At 39.7% G+C, this 27,837-nt stretch overlaps 1 protein-coding gene across 1 annotated transcript in view; it reads left to right on the top strand.

Moving 5' to 3' along the window:
• The window catches only part of LOC149227727 (uncharacterized), a 279,748-nt gene that overhangs the window by 175,762 nt on the left and 76,149 nt on the right, over nt 1-27,837 (top strand). The window contains exons 11-12 of the mRNA XM_089380584.1: nt 19,701-19,729; nt 20,091-20,239. Of these exons, the coding sequence (XP_089236710.1) occupies nt 19,701-19,729; nt 20,091-20,239 (178 nt within the window). The remainder of the gene's footprint in view (nt 1-19,700; nt 19,730-20,090; nt 20,240-27,837) is intronic.

The following is a 27,837-nucleotide window of genomic DNA, read 5'->3' as shown; positions in this document are numbered from 1 at the left end:
CCACTGGTCCCAGACCAGTATCATTGATCCCAGATCAATGGAGGTCATCCTGGCATAGGGAGTACGGTAGATACAACGATGCGTCCATCGGTACTACTATGGTCCCTAACTTCATTTCCCTGCTCATTGATCAGATGAGAGGTACTTCCCATGAGTCCCAGACTGCATGGGTAGGATGCCTCGACAGGAAAACTAATCAATCCTGTCCTCACAGGAGAACACATCAATCCTGCTACAATCGCCATGGAGAACACATCAATCTAAGCCGCCATGGAGAACACATCAATCCAAGCCTCACAGGAGAACACATCAATCTTGCTACAATCGCCATGGAGAACACATCAATCCAGGCCTCACAGGAGAACATATCAATCCTGCTACAATGTCGCCATGGGGTGTACATGTATACCACTAGGGGATAGTGAATCATCTTGTGGTCATATGCTGCTCCAAGAAGCACCCTGCACCCCCCTGGAGCTCCCAGAGCTCAATGCATCATACATGACCCTCATTGGAGGGTCTTTGAACAACTCCAAGTTGTTCTCAGAAAGTCAGAAATTTTCCTTTCCCAAGGGGTTTTGTCAGAATGTCGGTGACCTGTTCATCTGTACCGATATGATGGAGCCTTATAGCTCCCCTCTGCACCATATCTCGAATATAGTGGTATCTGATATCGATATGCTTGGAGCGATCATGAAATACGGGATTCTCTGACAAACGAATCCCACTCTGGTTGTCACAAAGGATCACGGTGGTATCCAATGTAAATCCAAACAACTCACTGAAGAGCTTTCGCAACCAAACTGCCTCACTGGAGGCCATGCTAACAGCAACATACTTCTGCTTCCTGCTCATCGAGGGTATCGAAGCAGATGCCAAGGAGAAACAACACCCGGAAGTGCTCTTACGGTCCTCCACATTGCCTGCCCAATCAGCATTTGTGTATCCAAATAGTCTCACATCTCCGGCAATGTATCTTAACCCATAAGTGATAGTGCCACGAAGATATCTCAATAGATTCTTGGCACCAATCCAATGTATGTGGTGGGGTTCAACCATATGTTGACTCAACGTGTTGACTGCGAAGCATATATCTGGACGGGAGTTCACTAAGAACATTAATGCTCCGACGAGTTGTCGATACTCGGTAGCATTTCGTAAAACAGGTCCAGCAGCACTACCACTTAACTTCTTGAAGTCAAGCTCCATCGGGGTAGTTACAAGCTTGCAATCCACCATACCGAATCTTTCCAATATCTTCACCACATATTTTCCTTGAGATAGGAAAGTTTCTCCTGGCTTCTGCCACACTTCAAGTCCTAGGAAATAGTGCATTAGTCCTAGGTCCTTCATTTCAAATTCAGAAGCCAACTCCCTCTTACATTTGAGAATGAGAGGGTCTGCACCTATTAGAAAGAGGTCATCCACATACAACACTAGTATGAGAGGTTTATCATCTTCAAACTTAAAGTAAAGGTTAGGATAGGCTTCACTCCTAGTGAATCCCAACTTCATCAAGTAGTTGTCAATCCTCTCATACCATGCTCGGGGTGCTTGCTTCAGCCCATAGAGAGCCTTCTTCAACCTGCATACATGAGATTTTCGATCATAAATTTAAAATCCTTCGGGTTGCTCCACGTAGACCTCTTCTTTGATCGAGCCGTGCAAGAACACAGCGTTGACATCCATTTGATGTAGGTTCCATCCTTGTGAAGCGGCAAGGGCTATGATCGAGCAGATGGTCGTATATTTGACAACAGGTGCAAATATCTCATCATAGTCTATACCTTCCTTTTGGGAGAAACCACGAACAACAAAACGAGCCTTATACTTTTCCGTACTTCCATCTGCTGCATGCTTTATCTTGTAACTCCATTTGGAGGTAACAACTGTCTCGTCCTGGGGTCTAGGAACTACTTCCCAGACATCATTCTTCATGATAGACTCATATTCTTCGGTCATAGCATCCTTCCATACTTGATGCTTGACGGCATCTGAGAATGATGAAGGCTCATTTTGTATGATCGTGCTCATGATGGTTAGGTATCCCTGATACCTATTAGGTTTCTTACTTTCACGAAAGGTTCCTCGGTGTGTAGCATGTCCTTCAGCATCATCAAGTAGCCCCCTAAGCCATGAAGGCCTCTTCCTAGAAGAGGAAGGTTCATGTGGAGGAGGATCAATCGAATCCATGGGTTCTTCTACATCAGGCATTGATTCATCATCCTTTTCTTTCGGTTCCCTGGTGTCGGCTTCTTGAGAGCTCCTCAAAGTCGGAAGATTGTTCACCTTGTTGAAAGCCATATCTTCGTCAAAGGTGACATCATGACTAATTACGACTTCCCTTTGACCGGCTACATAGATTCTATAGCCTTTAGTATTTTCACCATAGCCTACGAAAATTCCCTTCTTTCCAGATGCACCCAATTTATTTTTTTTCTCTTTCAACACATGAAAATATACAGGACTTCCAAAAATTCTAAAATGAGAAACATCAGGTTTCTTACCAGTGAATTTTTCTTCAGGAGTCTTGGAACCCAATGCTTGATGAGGGCATCGATTTTGTACATATACGGCAGTGTTTGTGTTAAATTGGCAACTAGGGCCAAACTCCATGTGGGTCGGTTTATTTATGGCAGCTGATATTTTTATTGGATCCCTCTCGTCGAGAGGTGTAGGATTGATCCAAAGATCATCCGATTCCGATAAGTATTTATGGAGATATGAATTTATTTTGTTTATGTAATTATTATCAAGCCGACCAGCTCTTATGTAGGCTCTAGAAGCCCAACCGACGTGTCTATTCATCATCTTCGTTTTGGTATAAATAGATGAGGATTTGTTATCATTTTAGACATGTATTCTTGATGTGATCTCCTCTCCACGTCTTGGGTTTTGAGAAGGAGAGTCACAAAAGGAATACGCTGCCCTAGTTTGATGATGCCCTAAGCCGCAGTCTCAAAGGAACAAAGAACAGCTGCAGTAAGCCGCAGTCAATAGGAGTTAAGGAGTCATAGATCAGTGGGCCGAAGAGATCCAACGTATATGAAGCCAAGCCGCAGTCTGGTATATAGAACAGCTGAAAAGGATTACACGCAGTCAATGAAGGTCACGTATACGCTGGAGCTAATATGCCGGTCACAACTCTAATGCACAGGTCATGTCACATATATATATTCATATACGCTGAAATACGTTCTGAAGAAACATGTGGAGACCACGCACTTGGAACGCTGTCATATATCACAATCATATAATACGGGGAATGAAGATATTTATTGGAACGCAGTCAGGATGCAGGCAAAGATGCGTGGACACATATATATCACGCAAGCCCTAGATCTGGCAGCGTGGTTCATGCTGTAGCACGCAGACATATAATACGCTCTCCGAAATCCATATTTGTATATACGCATAGCATCACGCAGCTCATACGTTGTAATGGAGGCAATATATACGCACAACACTACGCTGTCCATACACTATAATGAAGGCAATACGCACAGCATTACGTTGTCCATGGAAACCTTTATACACAGTTAATAAAGCCACAGTAAGACCCTATGTGCAATCATGGAGACAGTCATACGAACTCAAATACTTTTGATGTTTTGAAGAGCAGTTACAGGTATACGCAGTTAAGGAGAGACGGACTTCTCATATCTGCAAACAGAAGAAGATTCACATTAGGGCTTGACTGCACCTCGATTGGGCATTAGGTGCAGTCATGGAAAAAATCTCAGGTACATGATTTAATTCGATAAGGACGCAGCATTAACTAAGGTCTAGTGTAGGTTCCATTCTCAGCATACCTGTAGGTGCAGTCTCGATGAATCTCAGATCTCATACTTTGTAGATCATGGATGGATGAAGGAGAAAGGACTGCGGATAAGGTTACAACATTAGCATGAAGTCTATGCTATTAATGTCGGCATATACATAAGTGTTTTTGTGCCCTTACTATCCTCGCTGTCTGGGTCTAATTGAGATCATAGTAATCCTGTAGTTGCTATCTCAGTCTTAGCATTGATGTGATCATGTTGGAGAGTATTTAAGTGATGACTGTGTTTACTACACTCTAAGCATAATCTACAGTGATAAAATGGCTTACCTGTAGCAGCCCTATCACAATGAACAACAGTGATAGAATGCCATCTGTCAAAGCAGCGACATGATGATGATGCACATTAGTATGGGCAGCATGATGATGAATGATGATCATGGACATGAAGGGCAGCATGATGATGGATAAGATCATGGACATGAGCAACGTGATTAGTGAAGTATGGTGCAGTATGAGTGGTACAGCAAGAGAACCAAATGCAGCACGATGATAGCTGAAGGAGTCACCTTGGAGAATCAGCTGAAGCAGAATGCCTTCAACTGATCTCATTGTTATAGAAGATGATCTATGCTCAGATCTAGACAAGTCAAAGTGTTGACTTCTGTTGTAAATGTACTCTCTCTCTCTTTCTCTACTGAACTTTGAAGATAAAAGAAGAATTGATCAAGGGTTTCCCCACACGTTGTGGGGTTTGTCCCTGGCTCGCGCCATATCTTGTGTCCTCTTGTCTTGGCTTGTCTTCTGCGATTTTATATTTATGTTCTATCTGCAGTTTATTGTAATGTTGATGTGATTGCTAACTGTGAAAATTTAAATAAATTGCTCTAGCATAGAACATACCTAAACTTAACATGGTATCAGAGTTGAGGTGAAGACAATGCCCAAGCAAGAGTGAAAGAGCAATCACCAAAGACAGTTGGGACAAGACAGAAGGATCAATGGGTTCCTCATAATTCACCTAGGGTGCTTTGTTTAAATAAATTGCTCTAGCATAGAACATACCTAAACTTAACATGGTATCAGAGCTGAGGTGAAGACAATGCCCAAGCAAGAGTGAAAGAGCAATCACCGAAGACAGTTGGGACAAGACAGAAGGATCAATGGGTTCCTCATAATTCACCTAGGGTGAAGTCAAAGCAGAGAATGTTATCAGAATGGTGCAGCGGAAGATTCTGATGGTCCATCTTAAGATCACTTCATTGGGAAGTTCGGATCTAAGGGTGGAAGGAAAGGCGGATGCCTTGTTGAAATAAGTTCGGTCGTTATGTGAAGGAGTGTCCGAATGGCAGAGACACATCTCTTGATAACAATCATTCCTGGGACATCTTCCATGATCAAAAGAATGACTGGTAATGCAGGTCATCAAGGAAATGGTCGACTCTTCCACAAAAGCAAGGAACCCCTGAATCTCTTCTATGTACCTGATCGCAAGAAGAACCTGATGTCCATCTCGGAAATAGAAGTCAAAGGTTACAGGGTGGCACTTATCGATGGAAAGGTACGTGTTTGAAAACAGATCTTTCAAATATGTTTTTGAGTTCAAGGTTGTATCAAGTTGCAGGAAGTCCACTGGGGACCATGTCCATTGACTTGGCACCGGAGGTCTGTGAGTCAGATGGTGACTAAGATGCCTGAATTCAAAAGGGAGCATGAAGGTACATGTCTGAAATGTGCCGTAGGAAAATATTATAAGGGGATCATTCCCCTCATGCAACAGGTCCACAGGCTTGGAACAACCCGAGGAGTTTGAGACTCATGATCGGGAATCTCATGTATACAGGTGGAAGAAAGCCCTCTATGGCTTGAAGTAAAACACCTCGGGCGTAGTATGAGAGGATTGATAGCTGTCTAATGCAGCTGAGATTCACTAGGAGTGAAACCGATCCAAACCATTACTCGAAGGTTGTGGATGATAAACCTCTCGTACCGGCACCTATGTCTGACAGGTGCAGACCCTCTCATTTATAGGAGACAGAGGGAGTTGGATTCTGAATGTGGAAAGATAAGCTGCAAGCCTGTGACTACCTCAAGGATCTTAACTTTCAGAAGTTATATGGTAATGATGTCGGACCAGATTTGGGAAATGCCTCTGAGTTTCATAAACTCATTCGCGTTGATGTTCTTGGAAGACCTCCGTTCGGACATCTGTGTTGCAGTTAGCATGGTGAGCTCATATTTGGTTGAGCCTCACTAGATTGGTGCCAAGAATCTTCTAAGATATCTTCAGGGCACAATCTCTCATGAATTGAGATACACTGCCGGAAATATGAAACCACATGATTATTCGAATGATGAGTGGGAAGGCAGTATGGAGGATCACTAGAGCACTTCTCAGTGCTGTTTCTCTTTGGAATCTGCCTCGATATCCTGGAAGAGCAGAGGAAGTAGAAGTCGGTGACTCTGAGCACCACCAAGGCAGAATACATTGCTGATAGTATGGCCTTCTGTGAGGCAGTCTGGTTGCTGAAGCTCTTCAGTGAGCTGTTTGTACACTTGATGAATACCATTGTGATTCTCTGTGACAACCAGAGATGGGATTCGATTATTGAGGAATCCCGTATTTGACAATGCTCCAGCAGATAGACATCAAATATTGCCTTATCTGGGATATGGTAAGTCGATGATCAAGGAGGCTCCATCGCACTGAGATGATGTACAGGACAGAGCCCCGAGGAAAGATCAAATTTGTGATTTTCCCGAACGACTTGGAGTCATCGTGAGACCTTTGTAAAAGGGTCCTGCATGTTGCATACATTGAGCTCTGGGAGCTCTGGGGGGCTTGCAGTTCTATTGGAGCAACATACGACCACAGGGTGACTCACCCTCCCCTGGTGGTGCGTACTGGAACAAGATGATTCGCTCTCTTGTGGGACAAGATGATACGCTCTCTTGTGTAGCAGGATGATTAGTTCTCCTGTGAGGCCTGGATTGATGTGTTCTCCATGGCGTTTGTAGCAGGATTGATGTGTTCTCCTGTGAGGCCTGGATTGATGTGTTCTCCATGGCGATTGTAGCAGGATTGATGTGTTCTCCTGTGAGGCCTGGATTGATGTGTTCTCCATGGCGATTGTAGCAGGATTGATGTGTTCTCCTGTGAGGCCTGGATTGATGTGTTCTCCATGGCAGCCTGGATTGATGTGTTCTCCATGGCGATTGTAGCAGGATTGATGTGTTCTCTTGTGAGGACAGGATTGATTAAGTTCTCCTGTCGAGGCATCCTACCCATGCAGTCTGGGACTCATGGGAAGTACCTCTCATCTGATCAATGAGCAGGGAAATGAAGTTAGGGACCATAGTAGTACCGATGGACGCATTGTTGTATCTACCGTACTCCCTATGCTAGGATGTCCTCCATTGATCTGGGATCAATGATACTGGTCTGGGACCAGTGGTAGGAGTTGTACATGCTATGACGCTGACTTCGGGTCGGCTGAGACTGGTCTGGGACCAGTGGTACATACTCCGAGACTGACTTCGTGTCAGTGCAGTACTGGTCTGGGACCAGTGAGAGTGGTACATACTATGACGCTGACTTCGGGTCGGTTGAGACTGGTCTGGGACCAGTGGTACACTCTCTGAGACTGCAATACTAGTCTGGGACCAGTGGTAGGAGTGGTACTTACTATGAAGCTGACTTCGGGTCAGTTGAGACTGGTCTGGAACTAGTGGTATGCACTCTGAGACTGACTTCAGGTCAGTGGAGAATGATATGACTCATTCTCGATCAATTCTTCTTCTTCATAGTTCAGCGGAGATGAGCAGAGCAGAGCAGAGCCAGCAGAGCAAAGCTAGCAAAGCTGAGCTGAGCAGAGCAGAGCCAGTAGAGCTGAGCAGAGCAAAGCCAGCAGCGCTAAGCAGAGCAGAGCCGAGCCAGCAGAGCTAAGCAGAGCAGAGCAAAGCCAGCAGAGCTAAGTAGAGCCAACAGAGCTAGGCAGAGTAGTGCAAGGCACTAATGGCAGAGATAGTACAGTCGTACATATGGATCAGCGGATGGAGTTCTCCCTAGTTGAGAGGGAGTGTTAAATTGGCAACTAGGGCCAAACTCCATGTGGGTCGGTTTATTTATGGCAGCTGATATTTTTATTGGATCCCTCTCGTTGAGAGGTGTAGGATTGATCCAAAGATCATCCGATTCCGATAAGTATTTATGGAGATATGAATTTATTTTGTTTATGTAATTATTATCAAGCCGACCAGCTCTTATGTAGGCTCTAGAAGCCCAACCGACGTGTCTATTCATCATCTTCATTTTGGTATAAATAGATGAGGATTTGTTATCATTTTAGACATGTATTCTTGATGTGATCTCCTCTCCACGTCTTGGGTTTTGAGAAGGAGAGTCACAAAAGGAATACGCTGCCCTAGTTTGATGATGCCCTAAGCCGCAGTCTCAAAGGAACAAAGAACAGCCGCAGTAAGCCGCAGTCAATAGGAGTTAAGGAGTCATAGATCAGTGGGCCGAAGAGATCCAACATATATGAAGCCAAGCCGCAATCTGGTATATAGAACAGCTGAAAAGGATTACACGCAGTCAATGAAGGTCACGTATACGCTGGAGCTAATATGCCGGTCACAACTCTAATGCACAGGTCATGTCACATATATATATTCATATACGTTGAAATACGTTCTAAAGAAACATGTGGAGACCACGCACTTGGAACACTGTCATATATCATAATCATATAATACGGGGAATGAAGATATTTATTGGAACGCAGTCAGGATGCAGGGAAAGATGCATGGACACATATATATCACGCAAGCCCTAGATCTGGCAGCGTGGTTCATGCTGTAGCACGCAGACATATAATACGCTCTCCGAAATCCATATTTGTATATACGCATAGCATCACGCAGCTCATACATTGTAATGGAGGCAATATATACGCACAACACTACGCTGTCCATACACTATAATGAAGGCAATACGCACAGCATTACGTTGTCCATGGAAACCTTTATACACAGTTAATAAAGCCACAGTAAGACCCTATGTGCAGTCATGGAGACAGTCATACGAACTCAAATACTTTTGATGTTTTGAAGAGCAGTTACAGGTATACGCAGTTAAGGAGAGACGGACTTCTCATATCCGCAAACAGAAGAAGATTCACATTAGGGCTTGACTGCACCTCGATTGGGCATTAGGTGCAGTCATGGAAAAAATCTCAGGTACATGATTTAATTCGATAAGGACACAGCATTAACTAAGGTCTGGTGTAGGTTCCATTCTCAGCATACCTGTAGGTGCAGTCTAGATGAATCTCAGATCTCATACTTTGTAGATCATGGATGGATGAAGGAGAAAGGACTGCGGATAAGGTTACAACATTAGCATGAAGTCTGTGCTATTAATGTCGGCATATACATAAGTGTTTTTGTGCCCTTACTATCCTCACTGTCTGGGTCTAATTGAGATCATAGTAATCCTGTAGTTGCTATCTCAGTCTTAGCATTGATGTGATCATGTTGGAGAGTATTTAAGTGATGACTGTGTTTACTACACTCTAAGCATAATCTACAGTGATAAAATGGCTTACCTGTAGCAGCCCTATCACAATGAACAACAGTGATAGAATGCCATCTGTCAAGGCAGCAACATGATGATGATGCACATTAGTATGGGCAGCATGATGATGAATGATGATCATGGACATGAAGGGCAGCATGATGATGGATAAGATCATGGACATGAGCAACGTGATTAGTGAAGTATGGTGCAGTATGAGTGGTACAGCAAGAGAACCAGATGCAGCACGATGATAGGTGAAGGAGTCACCTTGGAGAATCAGTTGAAGCAGAATGCCTTCAACTGATCTCATTGTTATAGAAGATGATCTATGCTCAGATCTAGACAAGTCAAAGTGTTGACTTCTGTTGTAAATGTACTCTCTCTCTCTTTCTCTGCTGAACTTTGAAGATAAAAGAAGAATTGATCAAGGGTTTCCCCACACGTTGTGGGGTTTGTCCCTGGCTCGCGCCATATCTTGTGTCCTCTTGTCTTGGCTTGTCTTCTGCGATTTTATATTTATGTTCTATCTGCAGTTTATTGTAATGTTGATGTGATTGCTAACTGTGAAAATTTAAATAAATTGCTCTAGCATAGAACATACCTAAACTTAACAGTTTGCAGCTTCAGCACATAGAAACTTCGGAAGTCTTTGATCATGTAGCATGGCCCGAACAGCTTCCATAATTGTGCGGTTCTTCCTTTCTGCCACACCATTCTGTTCAGGAGTATATGGTGTAGTAGTCTCCCTCTTGATGCCAGCCTCTTTACAAAAATCATCGAACTCATTAGATTCATTTTCAGTCCCATTATCAGTTCTTAAGATCTTGATCTTCATTTCGGTTTGATTCTCGATTAGGGCTTTGAAGTGTCGAAACCAAGAGAACACTTCATCCTTCTTTTTCAAGAAGTATATCCAGGTCTTTCGAGAATAGTCATCTGTAAAAGTGAGATAATATGAATATCCTCCCAAGGAGTTCACAGGCATCATACCAGATATGTCTGAGTGAACTAGTTGTAATATATCGGAGGTCTTGCTTTGACTTGAAGGGAATGGTCCCCTTTTGAGCTTTCCTTCGGCACATCCCTCACATACACCTTCTTTCTCTACTTGGAATTTGGGCATCCCTGTTACCATCTGTCTTACATCGGGTAGAGCTGTGTAACGAAGTTGGGCAAACCTCTGATGCCAAAGTTCGGACTGAAGAGTTGTGTCACAAGACATGACACCTAGTGGACTTCCACCGACCTAATATAAAGAATCAACTCGAAACCCAAGAGTGAAAGCATCTTTAACATTATTTTTCCATATACGTACCTTGCCATCGCTGAAGGTTACCTTGTAGCCTTTGTCTTCCATTGCCGAGATGGATACCAGGTTCTTTTTGAGATCAGGTACATATAATACATCTTGTAAGTGGATCGTATTACCTTGATTCAATTTGAGAGAAACATTGCCTACACCTTTCACGAGGTATTTCATGTCATCTCCAAGGACAATTTCCAAGTTAGTTTCTTTCTCTACCAGATTATGGAGTACTTCTTTGTAACCAGTGAAGTGTCTTGAGGCACCACTATCAATAAGCCAAATTCCCATTGAGTCTGAAGGAGCAGAGGTAGATAGAGCAACTGGTAGATAATATTCAGCCTGCTTATTGTCAACAGTGTTAGATTCATACCTGGAATTTCTAGCCTTCTTGAATGGTTGCCCTCTTCCTTGATTTCCAGCATTCCTTTTACCTTTGCTATTGAATTTTCCATTCCTTCAATTACCATGAGAGGGATTTTGATCATCGTCACGGTGAGAGTCCTTTCTATCAGGACATTCCCTTGCATAGTGACCTGCTTTATTGCAAATGAAACATCGTCCTTTTCTTCCACCCTTAGGTCCAGCCTTTCTTTTCGATTTAGACCCAGAATTATTTCTTTTCTTAGCATGAGAAGAAAAAGCAGCAGGAGGACCTTTAGGCAAGGGAATTTCTTGCTCTTCTACCCTTGTTTCTTCTTGAATGCATCTAGCCATTAATTCCTCGAAACCAGGAATTACATTATTGTTCAGAAGAGTAGTCCTGAACACATACCATTCGAATGGTAATCCTCCAAGAGATGTGAGTGCCATTTCTCTGTCAGTAATAGTCTCCCCAATAGATAGGAGATCGTTCTTGATCTCGGTGATTCTTAAGAAGTATGCTTGCATACTCTCATCTTTACCCTTCTTGATTTCCCTCAGCTTATTTCTAAGAAACAAAACTTGATTTGCATCATTAACTTTAAATAAACTCACCAGTCTATTGTAGATTTCCTTGGAGGTGTCTAGTTCAGAGATGTAGGCCACCAAGCGCTTGTTGATAGAGTCCAGATGATCTTCTTCGCTTTAATTTCTCCGTTCTTCCATTTGTTCCTAGCAGCAGGAGGTGCATTTGATGGAGGCTCAACAATATTGCCTCTCACATGATCCAACACTCCTTGATCCTCAAGGGTTAGATCGATAGACATCTTCCATCCGTGATAGTCAGCTTTCTCACGGAGCTTGTCTTCGGCAGGAAAGAGTGTTGAGGACCCCATCATTCTTTTAGGATAGCTTTGCCAATCTTCTCTTCGGTGATTGCTCTTGCTCTTGCTTGGGCTTTGTCTTCACCTCAGCTCTGATCCCATGTTAAGTTATGGTATGTTCTATGCTTATAACAGTTTACTTCTTTTTCTTATTATATTCCACAGATTAGCAATCACATGTACATAAAGTAAAGTGCAGATAGAACATTAAACGATCGACAGAAAATAAGCCAAGACAAGAGACACAAGATGTGGTGGCTAGCCAGGGACAAACCCCACAATGTGTGGGGAAACGCTTTGATCAAATCTTCTTTTATCTTCAATAATTCAGCAGAGAGAAATAGTACAATAAATCTTATTCATATCAGCAGTATCAAACCCTAGATCAGCAGCATCAGCATTAGCGACTTCATTATCAAACTAGGACAGATGATATCTCACAAACCGACCGTCGGATCGGCTTGATTCCACCACCAAAAGTTGCGGCTTCCAGAGGAGGTTCAGATGAACCTACAGCGCAGATGAAGAGATCTTCTAGTCCACGCAGGTCAAACTTTACTTCTGCAGTTGTAGCTTCAGTTTCGGCAGCTTCCGGCTTCAAACTAGGGCAGTTGATATCTTGCAAACCGTCCGTCGGATTGACTTGATTCCACCACCAAAAGTTGCGGCTTTCAGAGGAGATCTAGATGGACCTACAACGCAGTTCTAAGGAGGAGATCTGATGGTCAACTCTGGTCAAACTTTGGATCTACAGTTGCAGCTTCAGGTTCAACAACTTCCAGCTTCACATGTGTGAGAGAGAGACCCTTTTCTGCGCAATAGAGAAGAGACTCTTTTCTACGCAGTAGAGAGAGAGAGATGTGATGAGATGAGTGAGTCCAAATGAGGAAAAGTCCTCTTAAATTTATACACAACGTTGGTGTTTCAATAGATGCGACTGTTGGGCTTCTGAGCCTACATGAATTGTAGGTTGGCTTGATAATAATCTCATAATCGAAATAAATTCATATCTCCATGAATACTTATCGGAATCGGATGATCTTTATATCAATCCTACACCTCTCGACGAGAGGGATTTAATAAAAATATTATCAGCCATGAATAAGATGACCCACATGAAGTTTAGCCCTAGTTGCCAATTTTAACAAGTGGTCATCCTTAAACCACAGTCAGTTGAGACTTCAAGTTCTCCCACCTTATGCCATCATCTCAGAGAGCACATTTAGCCTATTGTTGTCATGCATTATTATATTTTGCTTATATCTCTCTTCTTGGACTCGTACATACCCCTTCGTATTAAGGGGGGAATGTTGGACACCTAATCCGCTAAGGGTTATGGTGTGGAAGTTGAATAGTCAAAGGGAGTCCAAGAGACCTTGGAAGATGAATCCAAGAGTCACACAAATGTATTATAAATGCATATCTTGTGAATAATAAATGCAATGAATGTTCTATCTTATCTTTCATATTCAGTCTTCGCCATAGTTGTGTTTAACACTTAGAAATGTGATCTAGCCCTCAGTAATTCAAACACTCGGCCTCCATATGAAAAGGAAATTCGGTCTCCGGAATAGCAAACAATTTGACCTACAAAATCGTGCAATTCAATCTCTGCAATTTGATCACTTAAAAGAATGAACTTGGCCTCAGGGCAAATTATCCCCTTCAACAATACAAGCTCAGCCTCCTCTAAAAATGATCATAATGCCTCCAATAGAAATTCAGCCCTCCAAGATTGGGAGAATAAACTATGATTCGGGTCCAATAATATGCTTGGATCCCCTAAAGATGAGGAGCTCGATCTCCTGAAGTAATATACTTGGTTGTCTTTTGTAATACAAACTAGTGAATTCGGCCCGCAAGAATTAGTGAAATTCATCCTCCCAAATTCAGTATAGTAAACCATCTACTTCAACAACTCAAATTTATTAATCTGAAGGAAAACCCAATTCCGGAGAAGTATTCAACCTGCCAATACATCAAATAACTCATCCTCCAAATGCTAAGACTCAACCTCCTTGAGTTGAAGGTAAACTCAACTTCATAGTGATGATCTCAGCCTCTAGAATGTAAGAAATTATCCTCCAATGAATCTTGGGGAATGATGGCTCTAAAATAATACAAGATTAGCCTCCCAATTTTATAAGGAAAATGTTGAATCAATAAATCGACCTCTCAAAATGTGTCTCTAGTGAATAGTTGTTTAGCTCCATGTGATATCGACAAACAAATATTATTCCAACAAATAGGTTCCTCTTCAGAATTTTCAAAATTAACAAACAACTTAGCTTCAAAATTGATCTGCAACAAAATTAACCTTAGGCTGGCAAGAAAACTAAAATCCCGTTTGGATATTTCATGGAATTATTAGGGAATTTTCTTCATAAAATTTTGTGCCCTTTATTTTTATCAAGACACCACGAAAATTGCCAGCAAATAAAGCTTTGAATGCGACAAAGATGAAATATACAGAAAATTCAACACGAAACAAATACAGCGAATCCCAACTTTATTATATTAATATAGAAAGTGATATTACATGGCCATACAAATAGTTGGAGAATAACTGAGATAGAACCCTCAACTGCGGCAAACTAGATCTGGCCTCTAAATATATATGCTACAACACCGGATCTGTCATCAAACTGGAACTACAACTGATAAATACACCTATGAATTCTAAATGAATTCACCAAGGGACGAGATGGGTTTTTTTGTGATATTGGACGAAAACCCATCTCATCCCTTGGTGAATTCATTCAGAATTCAAAGATGTATTTATCAGTTGTAGTTCCAGTTTGATGGCCAGATCCAATGTTGTAGCAGATATATTTAGAGGTCGGATGTAGTTTGCAACAGTTGAGGGTTCTATCTCAACTATTCTCTAGCTATTTGTATGATCATGCAATATCACTTTCTATATTAATATAATAAAGCTCGGATTTGCTGCATTTGTTTCTAGTTGAATTTGTCGTATATTTTATCTTGTTGTATTCTGGGTTTTATTTGCTAGTAATTTTTGTGGTGCCTTGATAAAAATTAAGGGCATAAAACTTTATGAAGAAAATTCCATGATAATTCCACGAAATATCCAAATGAGATATTACAAGTTGTGAGGGGATGGTACAATTGATGTATGTTGGAGCATTCTATAAGCATATTTGGGATCCTGGTATTGATATGAATGTTCTAGATTGCTTAGGGGAAAGCAATCTCAGGAATGGAGGATTGTAATGTCCCTTTCCAAGAAGATCGATTTAATTGTTCATTTTCACTTGGAGAAAAAAGAAACATCAAAAAGTGAAATGAATAATTATAAAAGAAAAACCCAAGGTATTTTGATGACCCAGGGTATTCTAAGATAAAGTTATAATAGAAAATTGGAGCTCACTTTTGGGGTAGGATTGGTTATTGATTTTTGATAAATATTTTGGGAGCTCTAATAACTTATTTTGTGAGGGGAAACCCTTTTGGAAATCCCAGTTTCAGTGTTGAAACTATACACCCTAACTGACAACAATTAGTTTTGGTAGTGAAACATCCACCTTAGATAGTTAGGAGGGAGAATCACTTCAAGTTCTTCATTGTCACTTAGCAAGGAAGGACAAGATTTTGGAGCATTTTGTTACAAGGTTGAAGCAATGCACATTTGTAGACAGGGGAGTCCAGCCAGAAGAGGTTCTTGAGGCGGACCAAATTACTCTAGCTTATCTATTTGTCAGGTTTATTTTCAAAATAAATTTGATGTAATTTTCCTCTCAGAAAGCTGGGTTTTGCAGTGGAATTTGTGTACAAGCTTTGTGATTATTGGATCTATAATTTATTTAAATTTGTTAAATTCTCGGCAAAAATTGTTGTGTGCTTTTGCTTAAGACAATTCATAGAAAAATTTATGGGAATTTAAGTAAATAAACAAAGGGAATATTATAGACATCATCTAAGGGAGAAAGTTCCTTCATCCAAGGCTACAAGTTACTATTTTTAGCTTGGAGTAAGTCTACTTGGGTCTCAATTTAGCACTTTAGCCCACATCAATTCAATGAATAAGAGAAGAAGCATACATGATTAGTGGAGCACATGGATGACACATTCCTAAATTAGTTCGAGTTCACTCATTTATGATAATTAGTTCAAATGTCATGTCCCTTCTCAAACATATTTGTAACAGGGTGCTGCTACACCATTTTGCACAATTTTGGCTAAGCTAGAGAACCCATAATTTTCGACTTAGGGACTTAGGAGGCAATTCGACCTTAATTGGTTGCTACTGGAATGTGGGGGACGCCCACATGGGAGTTCGAATTGGCCCATTCGAATAGCTTGGAGGGAAAGTCGAATAGGTGGATGGAGGGGCCCACATGAGGCTAGGGAGGCCCAAGGAGTTATAACGAGGGAACAACTCTCATTTTGGATTCATTCTTACACCTTGCAATCAAAATTACTTGACTTTTCGCTCTGCTGTTTAGCTGAGTCAACTAGTTGTTTAGCCACGAATCTCTCAAGCGGGAGATTCAACCTCTACTTCGGGGGACCATCCTTGCCCACCCTAGAGAGGCAGTTCCATAAGTATTTCAGGAATTCCGGGAGTATGCTACAACACTACTATTCAGCCACAACAGGGAGTGCATATTTCTGGCTAGCTGGAGAATAGGCAAGGGGAGTTTGGAGCTATCAATAATCAAGCATTTGCCGGGAGAGTTAGAAGATTGGGAGAGCAGCAAAGGGCCAGCCTTTCTTGCGAGTTTGAAGCCAGCAGAGTCAGCATCCCAGCAGTTCGATTTACAGTTACCTGGGCTTGCAGAGAGAGCCATCACTAGGCTCACGTGGGAGCTAGAGGAAGGAATTGTAGAGCTGGAGCTGGCTGGGAGAAGTAGGAGATCACTTGGAGGGCCATTTGAGGAGAATTGCTGGAGTTGGGAGAGTAGAGATTGACAGGATCAGTCACAGCAACAAAATTCGAAATTGGAGGAGGGCCAAGCTGTGAAGGGTCAATTTTTGAAGGTTGGAACCAAGGGAAACCTTTTCTGGGTTTTTCTGGGTTTTGGGCAAAGATCACACTCCTAAATTTATAGAATTTTCTAGGCAGATATAAGGGGTCAAACAGGGGTCCCAACTCAGCCAGCAGCTAGAGGAGTTAAGGGGAATTTGGGCCAAAATTCAGAAGTCAACATTTGGCCAATTCCTTCATGGGTTTGTCTGGGTTTAGGCCAAGAAGCAAGGAGCTGAAATCTCATAATTTTCTAAGCACGAGAAGCAGTGATTCCAGCCCTTCGAAGTCAGCAGACAACAGTTTTTTGGGGCAGGGCAGTTCAGTTTGGTGCAGCAGTTGTAGCAGCCTTCAGTTCGGCATTTTCTCACCTGGGTTTTGTCATGCTTGTCCATTGAGACAAGCCCAAGTGCACCATTCTATTTTACTATTGTATTTTCTCCTAAAGAAGAAATAAAATGGCTCAGCAGTTCTCTATTTCTAGTGTTTCCATGGGTGCTTAATGTATATTTCGTTTTTCTAATCGCTGGATTGTTTGCATGCTTTGTATATCACTTACATTCATGTTTAGAAACATTACATCAAATCAGTTAAGGCGTGATATGTAGCATTGGTACTTTGCATGATTGGTGGAGTCTCCCTCTCTCTCTTTCTCTTGAGTGCATGCTTAGAGACTCCTTTTCCTCCCTTGGCCGCATTCATCTCCCTTTCTTTCTCAAGATCAGGGCATGCAATTTCAATTCAAAATTTCATCCATATTCATTGTATGCCTTCTTTGTCTTGATCTATAAGAGAGAGAAGATGGTCTCCTTGTAGGATTAGATTCTTTTGGCACAAGTTCAGGAACTACTCAACCATCCTCGCCAACACTCAAAACGTGATATTCAATGCATAATCAGGATTGACAGTTGGACCACTGATATATTGTATTCATGATGGATTTCCTATCTTTATACCATTAAAATCAGACAGACTCCTCTGTGCTGCTAGCTCTTGGAGTCTTTGAAGTTGTTTCTGTGTAAATCACCTGATTATTGTTTTTATTATTGTCCTTTTATACCTTTACTTCAAGTTTTCTTCATTTAAAGCATACGTTGTAAGTTATCTACTCTTCATTTGTGACCGAAAATAACTAAGAACCAGTCTCAAAATTCTGCAATTAATTTATCTCTTTATCTATTCTCAGCTTTCTTAGGGTGCTTTAAGAGAAGCCTCACTCGCTGATTTATTTTTGAGTTTATTGTAGATTTTAACAAGGATTTCAGCAAAATTTAGCTCTCTTTCCACTGAATTTACACAGATTTCAAACACAAGTTACAACAGAAAATCACTTTATGGACACCCCGACTGTGACTAGAAAAGCACCAGCACAAATGGAGAGGCATTTGGCAACTGACAGGACTATATTTTCTACAGTCAATGCTCAGATCTGTTTGCTGTTTTTTGGAGCAGATTTGGATGATAGCACTCCCTAATGACAGTGCAAAATTCTTGCATTCCTGCAGAGTCTAGTTGATGCAAAGCTAAGAGTTTCTTTACAGTTTTTCTAGTAAATTTTAGCTGCTTCAATTTGCCCATTTGGGCAGGAGTGGCTTGGAATGCCCTTCAATGTTGCATCATAAATTTTGTAAGAAAAAGGTCCCTTGATCACTTCTTAGTTCCATTAGATATCAGAGACTATAATGAAGCATACAATCTAGCTATAACTTTTATGTGATTATTTTTTAGTGGTTTAGGGGAATTCAACTACATGACTAAGGAAGATACTTTATCCTAAGGAATAGTATTAAGTGCAAAATTTGTATTGCTTTAATCCAAGGTTGGCTTAATTTGCTGATTATAATTTTAGCCATCTCTTGACTTTGTATCAAATAGAAAAACACCTGAGCTTGGGAAACTTGTCTCAATTTCGTTTTTGCTAGAGTAAAATAATGTAAACGTTGGTTTCACCATGACCTTAAGAATATGGTCCCTATGCAAGGCTCATTAACTGTTGGACTTTTGTGCTACAGCTTATTCTTTTTCAAACATTTTGTGTACTATGGATTTCAGACAATGTAGTTAGGTTTAAAAACACATTTCCCCCAAAACTTTCAAGTCATATGGCTTTGTTTTTACTTGCAGAGAACATTAAACCTTTTCTTTGCGGTATATTAGAAAACTTGGATGTAAGATTTTAAGGATACTTTAAAAGTTTATATTTGTACATTATCCTGGCCAACTGTATATCTTGGTTGAATATGTTGTTTTCTTCAACCATTGTTAACTCTTTAGTCAACTCTGTTGTTGTTATGAAGAATTATAGAATGGGGGTTTTTCAGGTCTTTAAACGTGTTTAGTTCCACTGTTTACAAAGATATCTACAAGTGTAAGGTTAGGCATGTATAGTTCCAATATTTATGAAAATGTCTACAAGTTCCACCATTTGTTTTCCTAAACTTTATCTAGACATTTGTTTTCCTGAACTTTATCTAGAATTCCTGATTTTGATTTGCACATAACATACATTTTTATAAAAGCATTGTGTGCTGCACCCTTAATTTCCAACTTCGGGATGACCACCAAACTCGCACCCAATCCATTTATTGATTTCAATTCACACCCATGAATCGTGTAACTTTGCATAAAATATTATATTGCTTAACAGAGTTTAGTTTGTTGATGGTTATGGTCTTTAGCTTTCAATGGATTTTTAACTATGATTTTTCTTCTATGGTTTACATTCATTAAAGATATTGAACAGCAAATCATGTTGCAAGTGTTGTTAGAAAAGGCTTTACTTACAAAAAGTGTATTGTTTACAGGTTATGGATTCCATGAAGATGGATTAAAGGTATACATACAACTATCTATTTTCTTGGTTGTCCATTCACTAATGAAGGACAATGATGGAGTTGAGGCCCTACAACCAAAAGAATCATCTTTGCAGTTGAAAAAATAGGGTTATCTAGTGGTTAACAAGTGGCACTTGTTGACAAGTGTTCATGATTTCAAGTCCTATAGTCACACCAGTAACACAACACATCGTATGCCATAAGCCAAAGAAAAAAGTACCCCACTTTATTAACTCAGCTACCTAGAATATCATTCTTTTACACCTCTTTATAATTAACACTGAATATGCTTTTTCTAATTAAAGACTCTTTCAGGTCTTTTACATTAAGTCTATAAACTATGCATTCCTATTGTCACAGGCAGGTACACAGGTAGCATACGATATGATGGGGGAAAGCTTCAATGCACTAAGAGACACAAAACAAATTTCATTAACATGGTGTGAGATTGGAGCACGTCAAGTTGTTATTAGTTTCCTTCAACGATACATTTGCACAGGTTATTTGTGGTAAGTGTATAAAAAATCCTAATATTATTGAATTTGAAGCAAGGATATTTTAATCAACTTTCATAGACACTTCATCTTGTAAATATTTTTTCATATAAATCTTGGGTTTTAGTGTAACTGATATGTGTATCTTTTTTATGAAATATAACGTAGCATATAACATTCTACTTTCCAGAATGTCTTTATCTACTTTCTAGGTTATCAACAATGAAGTACATGTAAATGATTTTGAATGTTTACTAAGAAGTGAAAAATGAAGTCGATTTTCATGTTGCATTTGTTAGTCATTCAATAGGGGCACATCTAGTTATATTTGAAAAAAATGAGGTCAATATGCTCTATTGCATCTTTTGCTATTTGAATAGGGGTGGATCTAGATTATCACAACCGTTCTGTTTGGTGATATTCTTCAGTGTTCCACGGGGACGCGTCCCCCAGGGTTGGGTGCGCGCACCCCTCGCACCCCACGCACCCGGGACGGGGAGTCTCTTGGGGGTGCGTTTCCCCACGCACCCTTTTTGGGGAGTCTTGGGGAGACGCAAGGGGGTGCGTTTCCCCAGTGTGGGAGTCTCGACTCCCCACGACTCCCCAAAAAGGGTGCTTCTGGGCGTCCCCCTTTAGTGTGGGAGTCTAGACTCCCCAAAAAGGGTGCTTCTGGGCGTCCCCCTTCAGTGTGGGAGTCTAGACTCCCCAAAAAGGGTGCCCCTGGGCGTCCCCCTTTAAATTTGTCTAATAAGACTTAAAAATAAAAAAATTCAAAATTCAAAATTCAAAAATCAAAACCATTAATTTTTTTTTAACTAAAATTAAAACTAAATAACTAAAACTTAAAAGTCTAAAAAAAAAATTAAAATTAAAACTAAAGAACTAAAACTTAAAAGCCTAAACCTAAAAGACATGAAAGGCAAAACTTAAAGTTAAAAGCTCACTTCATTTCAACCCAAAGTCATTTCCATTTCCATGCAATGCTGATTTGAATGAGTTATCGATCAATGTATTTGAATATTTTATTATTGATTTTTATTTTTGTTTTTCGAATCTCATGGTATGTATGAATAATAATTAATTCAATAATGAGACTTGTCACTTGAGTATGTCATATGAATGATGTATGTATTAAAATGAATGATGAGGATGGATCAATGACTCAAATTTCAATTGTCTATTTAATATTTTTATGCTTTCATTATTGAACAATGAACAATGAATATCAACTTGAATTATATATATATATATATATACCTCGACGACTCCCCGCACCCCCGAAATTTCCCTAAAATTTGAGGGTACTCCCACACGTCCCCCCTGTGCGTCTCCCCGCACCCGCGTCTCCCCGCACCGGAGTCTTGGTGGAACATTGATATTCTTTTCTAATGTCAACTGAAACAAACTTGCACATATAAAAATCATTCAACCATCGTAAGAAAAGAATCCATTTAAAAATGATTGTTTCGTATAAAAAGTTAGCCGAAACAATTATGAGAAATATATTGCATAAGAGTCATTCACATATTCAGCATAAAGAGTAAGTTATCACCATACAGAAGTGCAATAATGACAACTAAACACTCAAACTTTCATATATAAATAACTAAAAATGATTTATTGCTTAACACATAAGTAAAAAGTATTAGGAGATAAAAATACCATTTGTAATAAGTTCTACTCATGAGCTGCAGCAATATAGATCTATCTTCAAATCATTTAACATCCACTAAGAGTACAAAAGTGCATTTCAGTAGCAGATATTAAACTCATATAAAAATAAATCTTGTTCCATTGATTTTATCAAAACCTCCTCAGTGGGGGGCAAAATGCACGTTCTGAAGAATTGTTTTTGATAAAACTCTGGACCCCTCTCTAAATGCATGAGAGAGGTTTAAATACTACTTCTATGAAATCTAAAAATAAATATTACAAAAATAGATGAGAATGTTTAAACGACCTGCCTCATTTTAAGCAAAAATAAACTAAAACAAAAATAAATTGTATCTATGATAAATCCTGCATCTGATCCTTTAGATCGCAAATATCCAGCATCGGTTTCAAGAGTGTCGGTTGGCCGACTTCAGCTTTTAACTGTCCTGAAAATATGGCGTTGGCAAGAGCTGGCACTATCTTCTCGGCAGAGGTTATGAGGCACTTCAGGGTCATCCATTGGCTATGTGGCTTTACCAGGTACTGCCAATATGTTTTCTAGTTTAACTTGTTTACCTATTTAATCGCCTCTGCCCTTTCCTCTATTATTTGTTTCCACACTGTTTGAAGTTGTTGTGCCTTTGGAAGAAATCCCGTAGTGGTCTCTGCCACCAAATTGGCCTTGTGCAGATTTTCATTTATGCATTCAATGACACTGTTCGTTGCTGCCGCTGGCTCTTACATTGCCTGTTCCACTTCCTTTAGCCGAGAATCCAATTTCGCGAATAAAATCTCTTTGTGCGATTCATCAATTCTGGGCATGTCTGCTCTTTTCCCTTCTTCGGATCTCTGCCAATTTAAGAAGTCTGAGACCTTCTTAAAAATTGAATCATATTCAAGTCGTAATTCTACGACTTGATTTGTAATATTATCGCTTATTTCGCAATGGGAATTCCATTGCGAGATATTCTGGCATAGTAGTTCTTTCTGTTGCAAGAGCTGGGAATTGAGAGCAAGTGCTTCTGTAATAAACTCCCTAATTTTGGGATCATCCTTATGCAGTTCTATCATACCCTGTAACTGTTCTTCTTTACTAGCCAAACTGCTTTGATGTGCCAATTGTATTTGCTGGAAGTCTTGTTGGAGTTTTGCCAATTGTGTTTCTGCTTCTTGATTGATGCTGACTTGTTGTAACTGTTGTTCCAAAAGCAAAATCCTATCTTCCTTTTCTTTAAGTAATAATTAAACATATGTTGCCTTATCAATAGTTGCCGAAGCGTATGCACTTGCTATCTGTGAGAGCCTAGTTAGATTTTCTGATGGGTCTGTAGTGGAGTCTTTCCAAAGAACATCCAGAGGTTCATCCCCGGGGGCGAGGACGACATCCAATTTCCTTTTTTTTCTTTGCCTTCTGACGACAGCCTTATGTTGAGGGCTATAAAATACGTCTAGAAGAGGAATTTCCTCTATCCTTAGTACAATTTCAGAGGAGGGAGCAACAAGAATGTGCTCCGTTTCCTGAGTATTTGTTGTCGCGCGAATTGACACGACAACGCTCAGACCGGGGGCTGTCACTCTGATCCCCGATCCCTCCGTTAAAGCCTGTCTCCCGCGGCTAAGGGGGGTAGTCCCTATGAGATGATGAGACCAACTGTCGACCAGTTGGTTGGGAGACACGAGACACGAGCAAGATAAGCACTAAAGTGATTAGATTAATTGAGCAGACCAGTGCCTTAAGAGATTATAGTTAAGCTGATTACTTGTTAGAAACGTAAATCGTGAACAGCAATCATTTATCATCAGCCAAATCACAATGCTCTTAAAATGACCAAAACGATATCCAGCAACTGAAAAAAAAAGATGAAAGCCTTAAACCACCACGAGAATCATGAATTGTTAACTAGATATCATATTCGCATCTCGACTTGAAAATTTTAGATCTCAGCATGAAAGATGATAAATCCCGAAAATGCCTGGATCTAGCAAAACTAATTTTCCACAAAATTTTAATATTTTTTCAAATTTTTATTTTTTTTTAAACAAAAGTAAAAAAAATGAAATCTAAAAAAAAATTAATCTAAAACTAAACTATTTAAAAAAAAATAAAACTAAATCAAAAATGATAAATAAATCTTTTTATTTTTATTTCTTTTTTTCTAAATAAAATCTAATCTAATTAAGATCTAAATAAAAACTAAAATATAACACATAAAGTTAAAATCTATTTTAAATAAAAAAAAAAACAAAACCATACGAAATTTTTTAAATCTAAATAAACATAAAAAAAAATCTACGTAACTATATAAAACCTTACACTAAACTAAAAAGAAATAAAAATCTATGTTATAATCTACTTACGCTACCCTTCAAACGAAAACAAACTCAAACCGAAACCCAAATCACCATTTACGCTATCTACCATAGACCCAAAAAAAATAAAAATGCAGGCATATGCGTATTTGAAATGCTGAACGAAGAGACGTATTACGCCTAACCCTCAGCAAGAAAATTGAAACGCAGAACGGATTTTTAATACCTGAAACCCTAGCCGCGTAAGATTTGAAAGATTTACGGTTTTGCTTTGGTTATCACTTGTGCAGATCAGACGGCATGAGGAAAGCGAGGGACAGCAGAGATTTCGATGGCGTGAGGCAGAGCTTTGAATCGATTTGCAGGTATCACAATAAGACGTGAAGACGATGGCTTGGACCTGAACCCTTACTGCGATTTTTCAGCATCATATATCTGATATTACCTCTCAGGAATCGATTATATGCAGGGAACCAGCTCGACGGAGGACGACAGTTGCTTGATTTTCATTTGTGCACAAACTCTGGCGTGATGGCCCAGGACGTGCTGACTATATTCGGGCTCAGAAAATATGATGGTCGTAAAATTCGTTTCAGTCAATGGCAATAGTCACATGATGAGAACCTTCAGCGTGACTCAGCTCTTGACGGCAGAGAGAATGACGCTCATCTGCAGGTGCTAAAAAAAATTTTACTCAACAAACACTACTGTAATGCATCTCCCGTCTGCTTGACATAGAGCTGGCTTGACGGCAGAGAGAGCAGCGTTTCATGAAATCGCTGAATGGTTTCACGCCTACGTCCAAACTGTAAATCGCCAAACTGTAAATCAGCTTTGATAACTGAGGATGCTGCGTTGAAATGTTTCGATTTGCCTGACGAAATATGGTGTGGGTGAGGGCCTTAAATTTTTTTTTTTTTATTTTTTTTTTTATAATCCTGCAAACCTGAAAGGACAAGATCACCCAATGAAAATTTATGCCTAAAACTAAAAAAAGACTGAAAAACCCTAAACCCTAAATGAAGACTGCATAAAACAAAATACGAAACCCTAGATCAGCTAACTTAAAGTACAGATATGGCCCCTTGACAGCCTGATTCAGCAAATAATAACAGGAATATTCAGAATATCATGTAATTTTTCAGAAATCTCTCATATAAACCAGAAAAGAAACTCTTAATGATTAACCCAGGGCCAAAATCAGCTAGGCTCTGCAAAGAAAAGCCTGTGGGAGTCGGCTGGTTCAGCCTAGAACTTCCACAAACGCCCACGAATATTCTTCACCTAAAGGTTTCCTGCACATCTCAAGCAACCATCAATAAAGAGAGCAAGAATGCTGCCAGATCTCAGGAAATAATGGAGATACCTGCCATTATTTCAGAAACCCTAACAACATTCAAACCCTAGCAGGTGAACAAGATACCTGTGCTCACAATGCTCTACAAAAAGCTATTATAAATGGCTGAAAACTGAAATATGCAGAAAAAAATGAACATCTCACAGCAATTCCAGAGAGTAACACCAGCAAGATTTTGGACCCCAAAGTCTTCTTTTATTAACCAGAAATCAGATTACAAGAGAGCTTTCTCAGTATTGACTCACAGATCCAATTGATCGAAAATGACTCCTAGCACCCTATTTAAAGGAAATGATCCAACGGCTAGTTCGATTGATCCATGTAGAAATGATCTCGACCGTTGATGAGGATCAAGACATCTCTTGATCTCATCTGTCAATTTATTCACTTAAATTTTTTATTATTATTTTTAAAATTTTTAAATTTCTTAGTTTTTATTTATTTTATTATTTTATTATTATTTTTTAAATTTTTTAAATTTTTTATTATTATTTTTTAAATTTTTAATTTTTTTTTTTTTTTTTTTTTTTATTATTATTTTTTAAATTTTTAATTTTTTTTTTTTTTTTTTTTTATTATTTATTTTATTATTTTATTTCATTTTTTTAAATGGATCATCGAACTAAGCCTTTGGAAACATCACCTAGGACCTAGGACTTAGGACTCACGAGGGGATTTAAAACATTTTCAACCCTCAAGACACATTTCATGATGACTTTTTACAATTTACATCTCAAGGGGACAAACCCGCTTAATATAGACCCTCACAAATCACCCAGTTCTGCGACACAACTATAATCTAGCAGATTAACACACTAGGATTCTCCTAAAGTTCTAATGACAAAATCCATCCCGGCTTTGGGGTCAGGTTTGAAGGAAAACTCTGCCGATCCATGGATCGGTGAGACAAAAAACCTTTTGGGACATAGATTATCATAGAAAATCAGGTCCACCTAGGCAATTTTACATACATGACTCTGATCTGCTTAGATTATTTACAATTCATACATGCAGACTGGGTTTCCAATTGAAATGATCAAGCTGCTGATGACTGTAGGCTGGCACGGACACGTCGTTCAGGTGCTATCTCTTTCTGCCAAGAAAAGAGGGTGTACCGCATGGGAAGTTGACCAGTAGTGGTCAACATCTGGCTCTACTTGGGGACACGTTGCTGCTCTGTAGGAATGTGAGAATCTAGTATCTGCATCCATGCAACACACAACAAAATATAAGTAGCGTCCGTCCAAAATCATCATATACATTAAGCACAGGAAAGATAAAAGCTCTTCATTTATTAACTAACTAATAACATGAAAAGTAAATCTAATCCTAAAAACAGAAATGAAATGCTGAAAAGACAAGGAGTAGGGATAGAAATACAATACAGAAGATGCCCCATGGCATCAGATATCATCTCTGAAGAACAGCTTGAGCATTTGGCCGTTCACTGGTAGATCAAGTGGTTCGCCATCCAATCTGCTCAAGTAGAATGAGTTTGGCCCGGCTATATCTCTAATGATGTATGGTCCCAGCCACAAACTATCAAACTTCTTATGTTTTCCCGGCTTTTCATTTTTGCGATCCCAGAGTAAAACCATATCTCCAACCTGCAAAGATCTTGATCAAGAGTATTTATCAAAGCTTTTCTTAATATTAGATTGATTTTTACATATAGCCTCATAAGCTGTCCGACGAGCCTCATCTAATTCCACAATCTGATCTATCCTATTCTGAACAACATCTTTATTAGTGGAAAAATTTTGGAGAAGCTGATAGGCTGGCAATTTTAGGTGCACAGGTAAGGTAACATCCAAGCCATAAACTAATTCAAAGGGAGATTTACCAGTAGACTTCTTCTTAGTAATTCTGTCTGCCCACAAAGCATACTTGATTTTATTGTCCCAAGACTTCTTGTTATCTCCTACTATCTTCTTGATAATGGTTATGAGATTTTTATTACTTGATTCAGCCAAACCATTACCCTGAGGATAGTAATTCGACGAATGAGATAAGACAATGCCATATTTGAAACAAAAAGATGTAAACTCTGAAGAACTAAAAGCCTTGGCATTGTTCGTAGTGATCTTAGCGGGGACACCAAATCTAGTAATGATGTTATTCTCAATGAAATCCATAATCACCTTTTCAGTGGCATTCTTAGCAGGAATGGCTTCGACCCATTTAGTGAAATAATCGGTAGCGGTCAAAATCCAAGAGTAGCCATTGCTAGAATTTTCATGGAACTTCCCTATGAAGTCCAAACCCCAATGCTGAAAAGGTGCCTCTACGATAA

This window comes from Pinus tabuliformis, chromosome J (genome assembly GCF_031772625.1).
Source record: "Pinus tabuliformis cultivar Carrire ecotype Pingquan chromosome J, CPIR1, whole genome shotgun sequence".
Taxonomy (NCBI): Eukaryota; Viridiplantae; Streptophyta; class Pinopsida; order Pinales; family Pinaceae; genus Pinus; species Pinus tabuliformis.
Note: the sequence above shows the minus strand (reverse complement) of the source record. Positions and strands in the feature narration are given on the sequence as shown.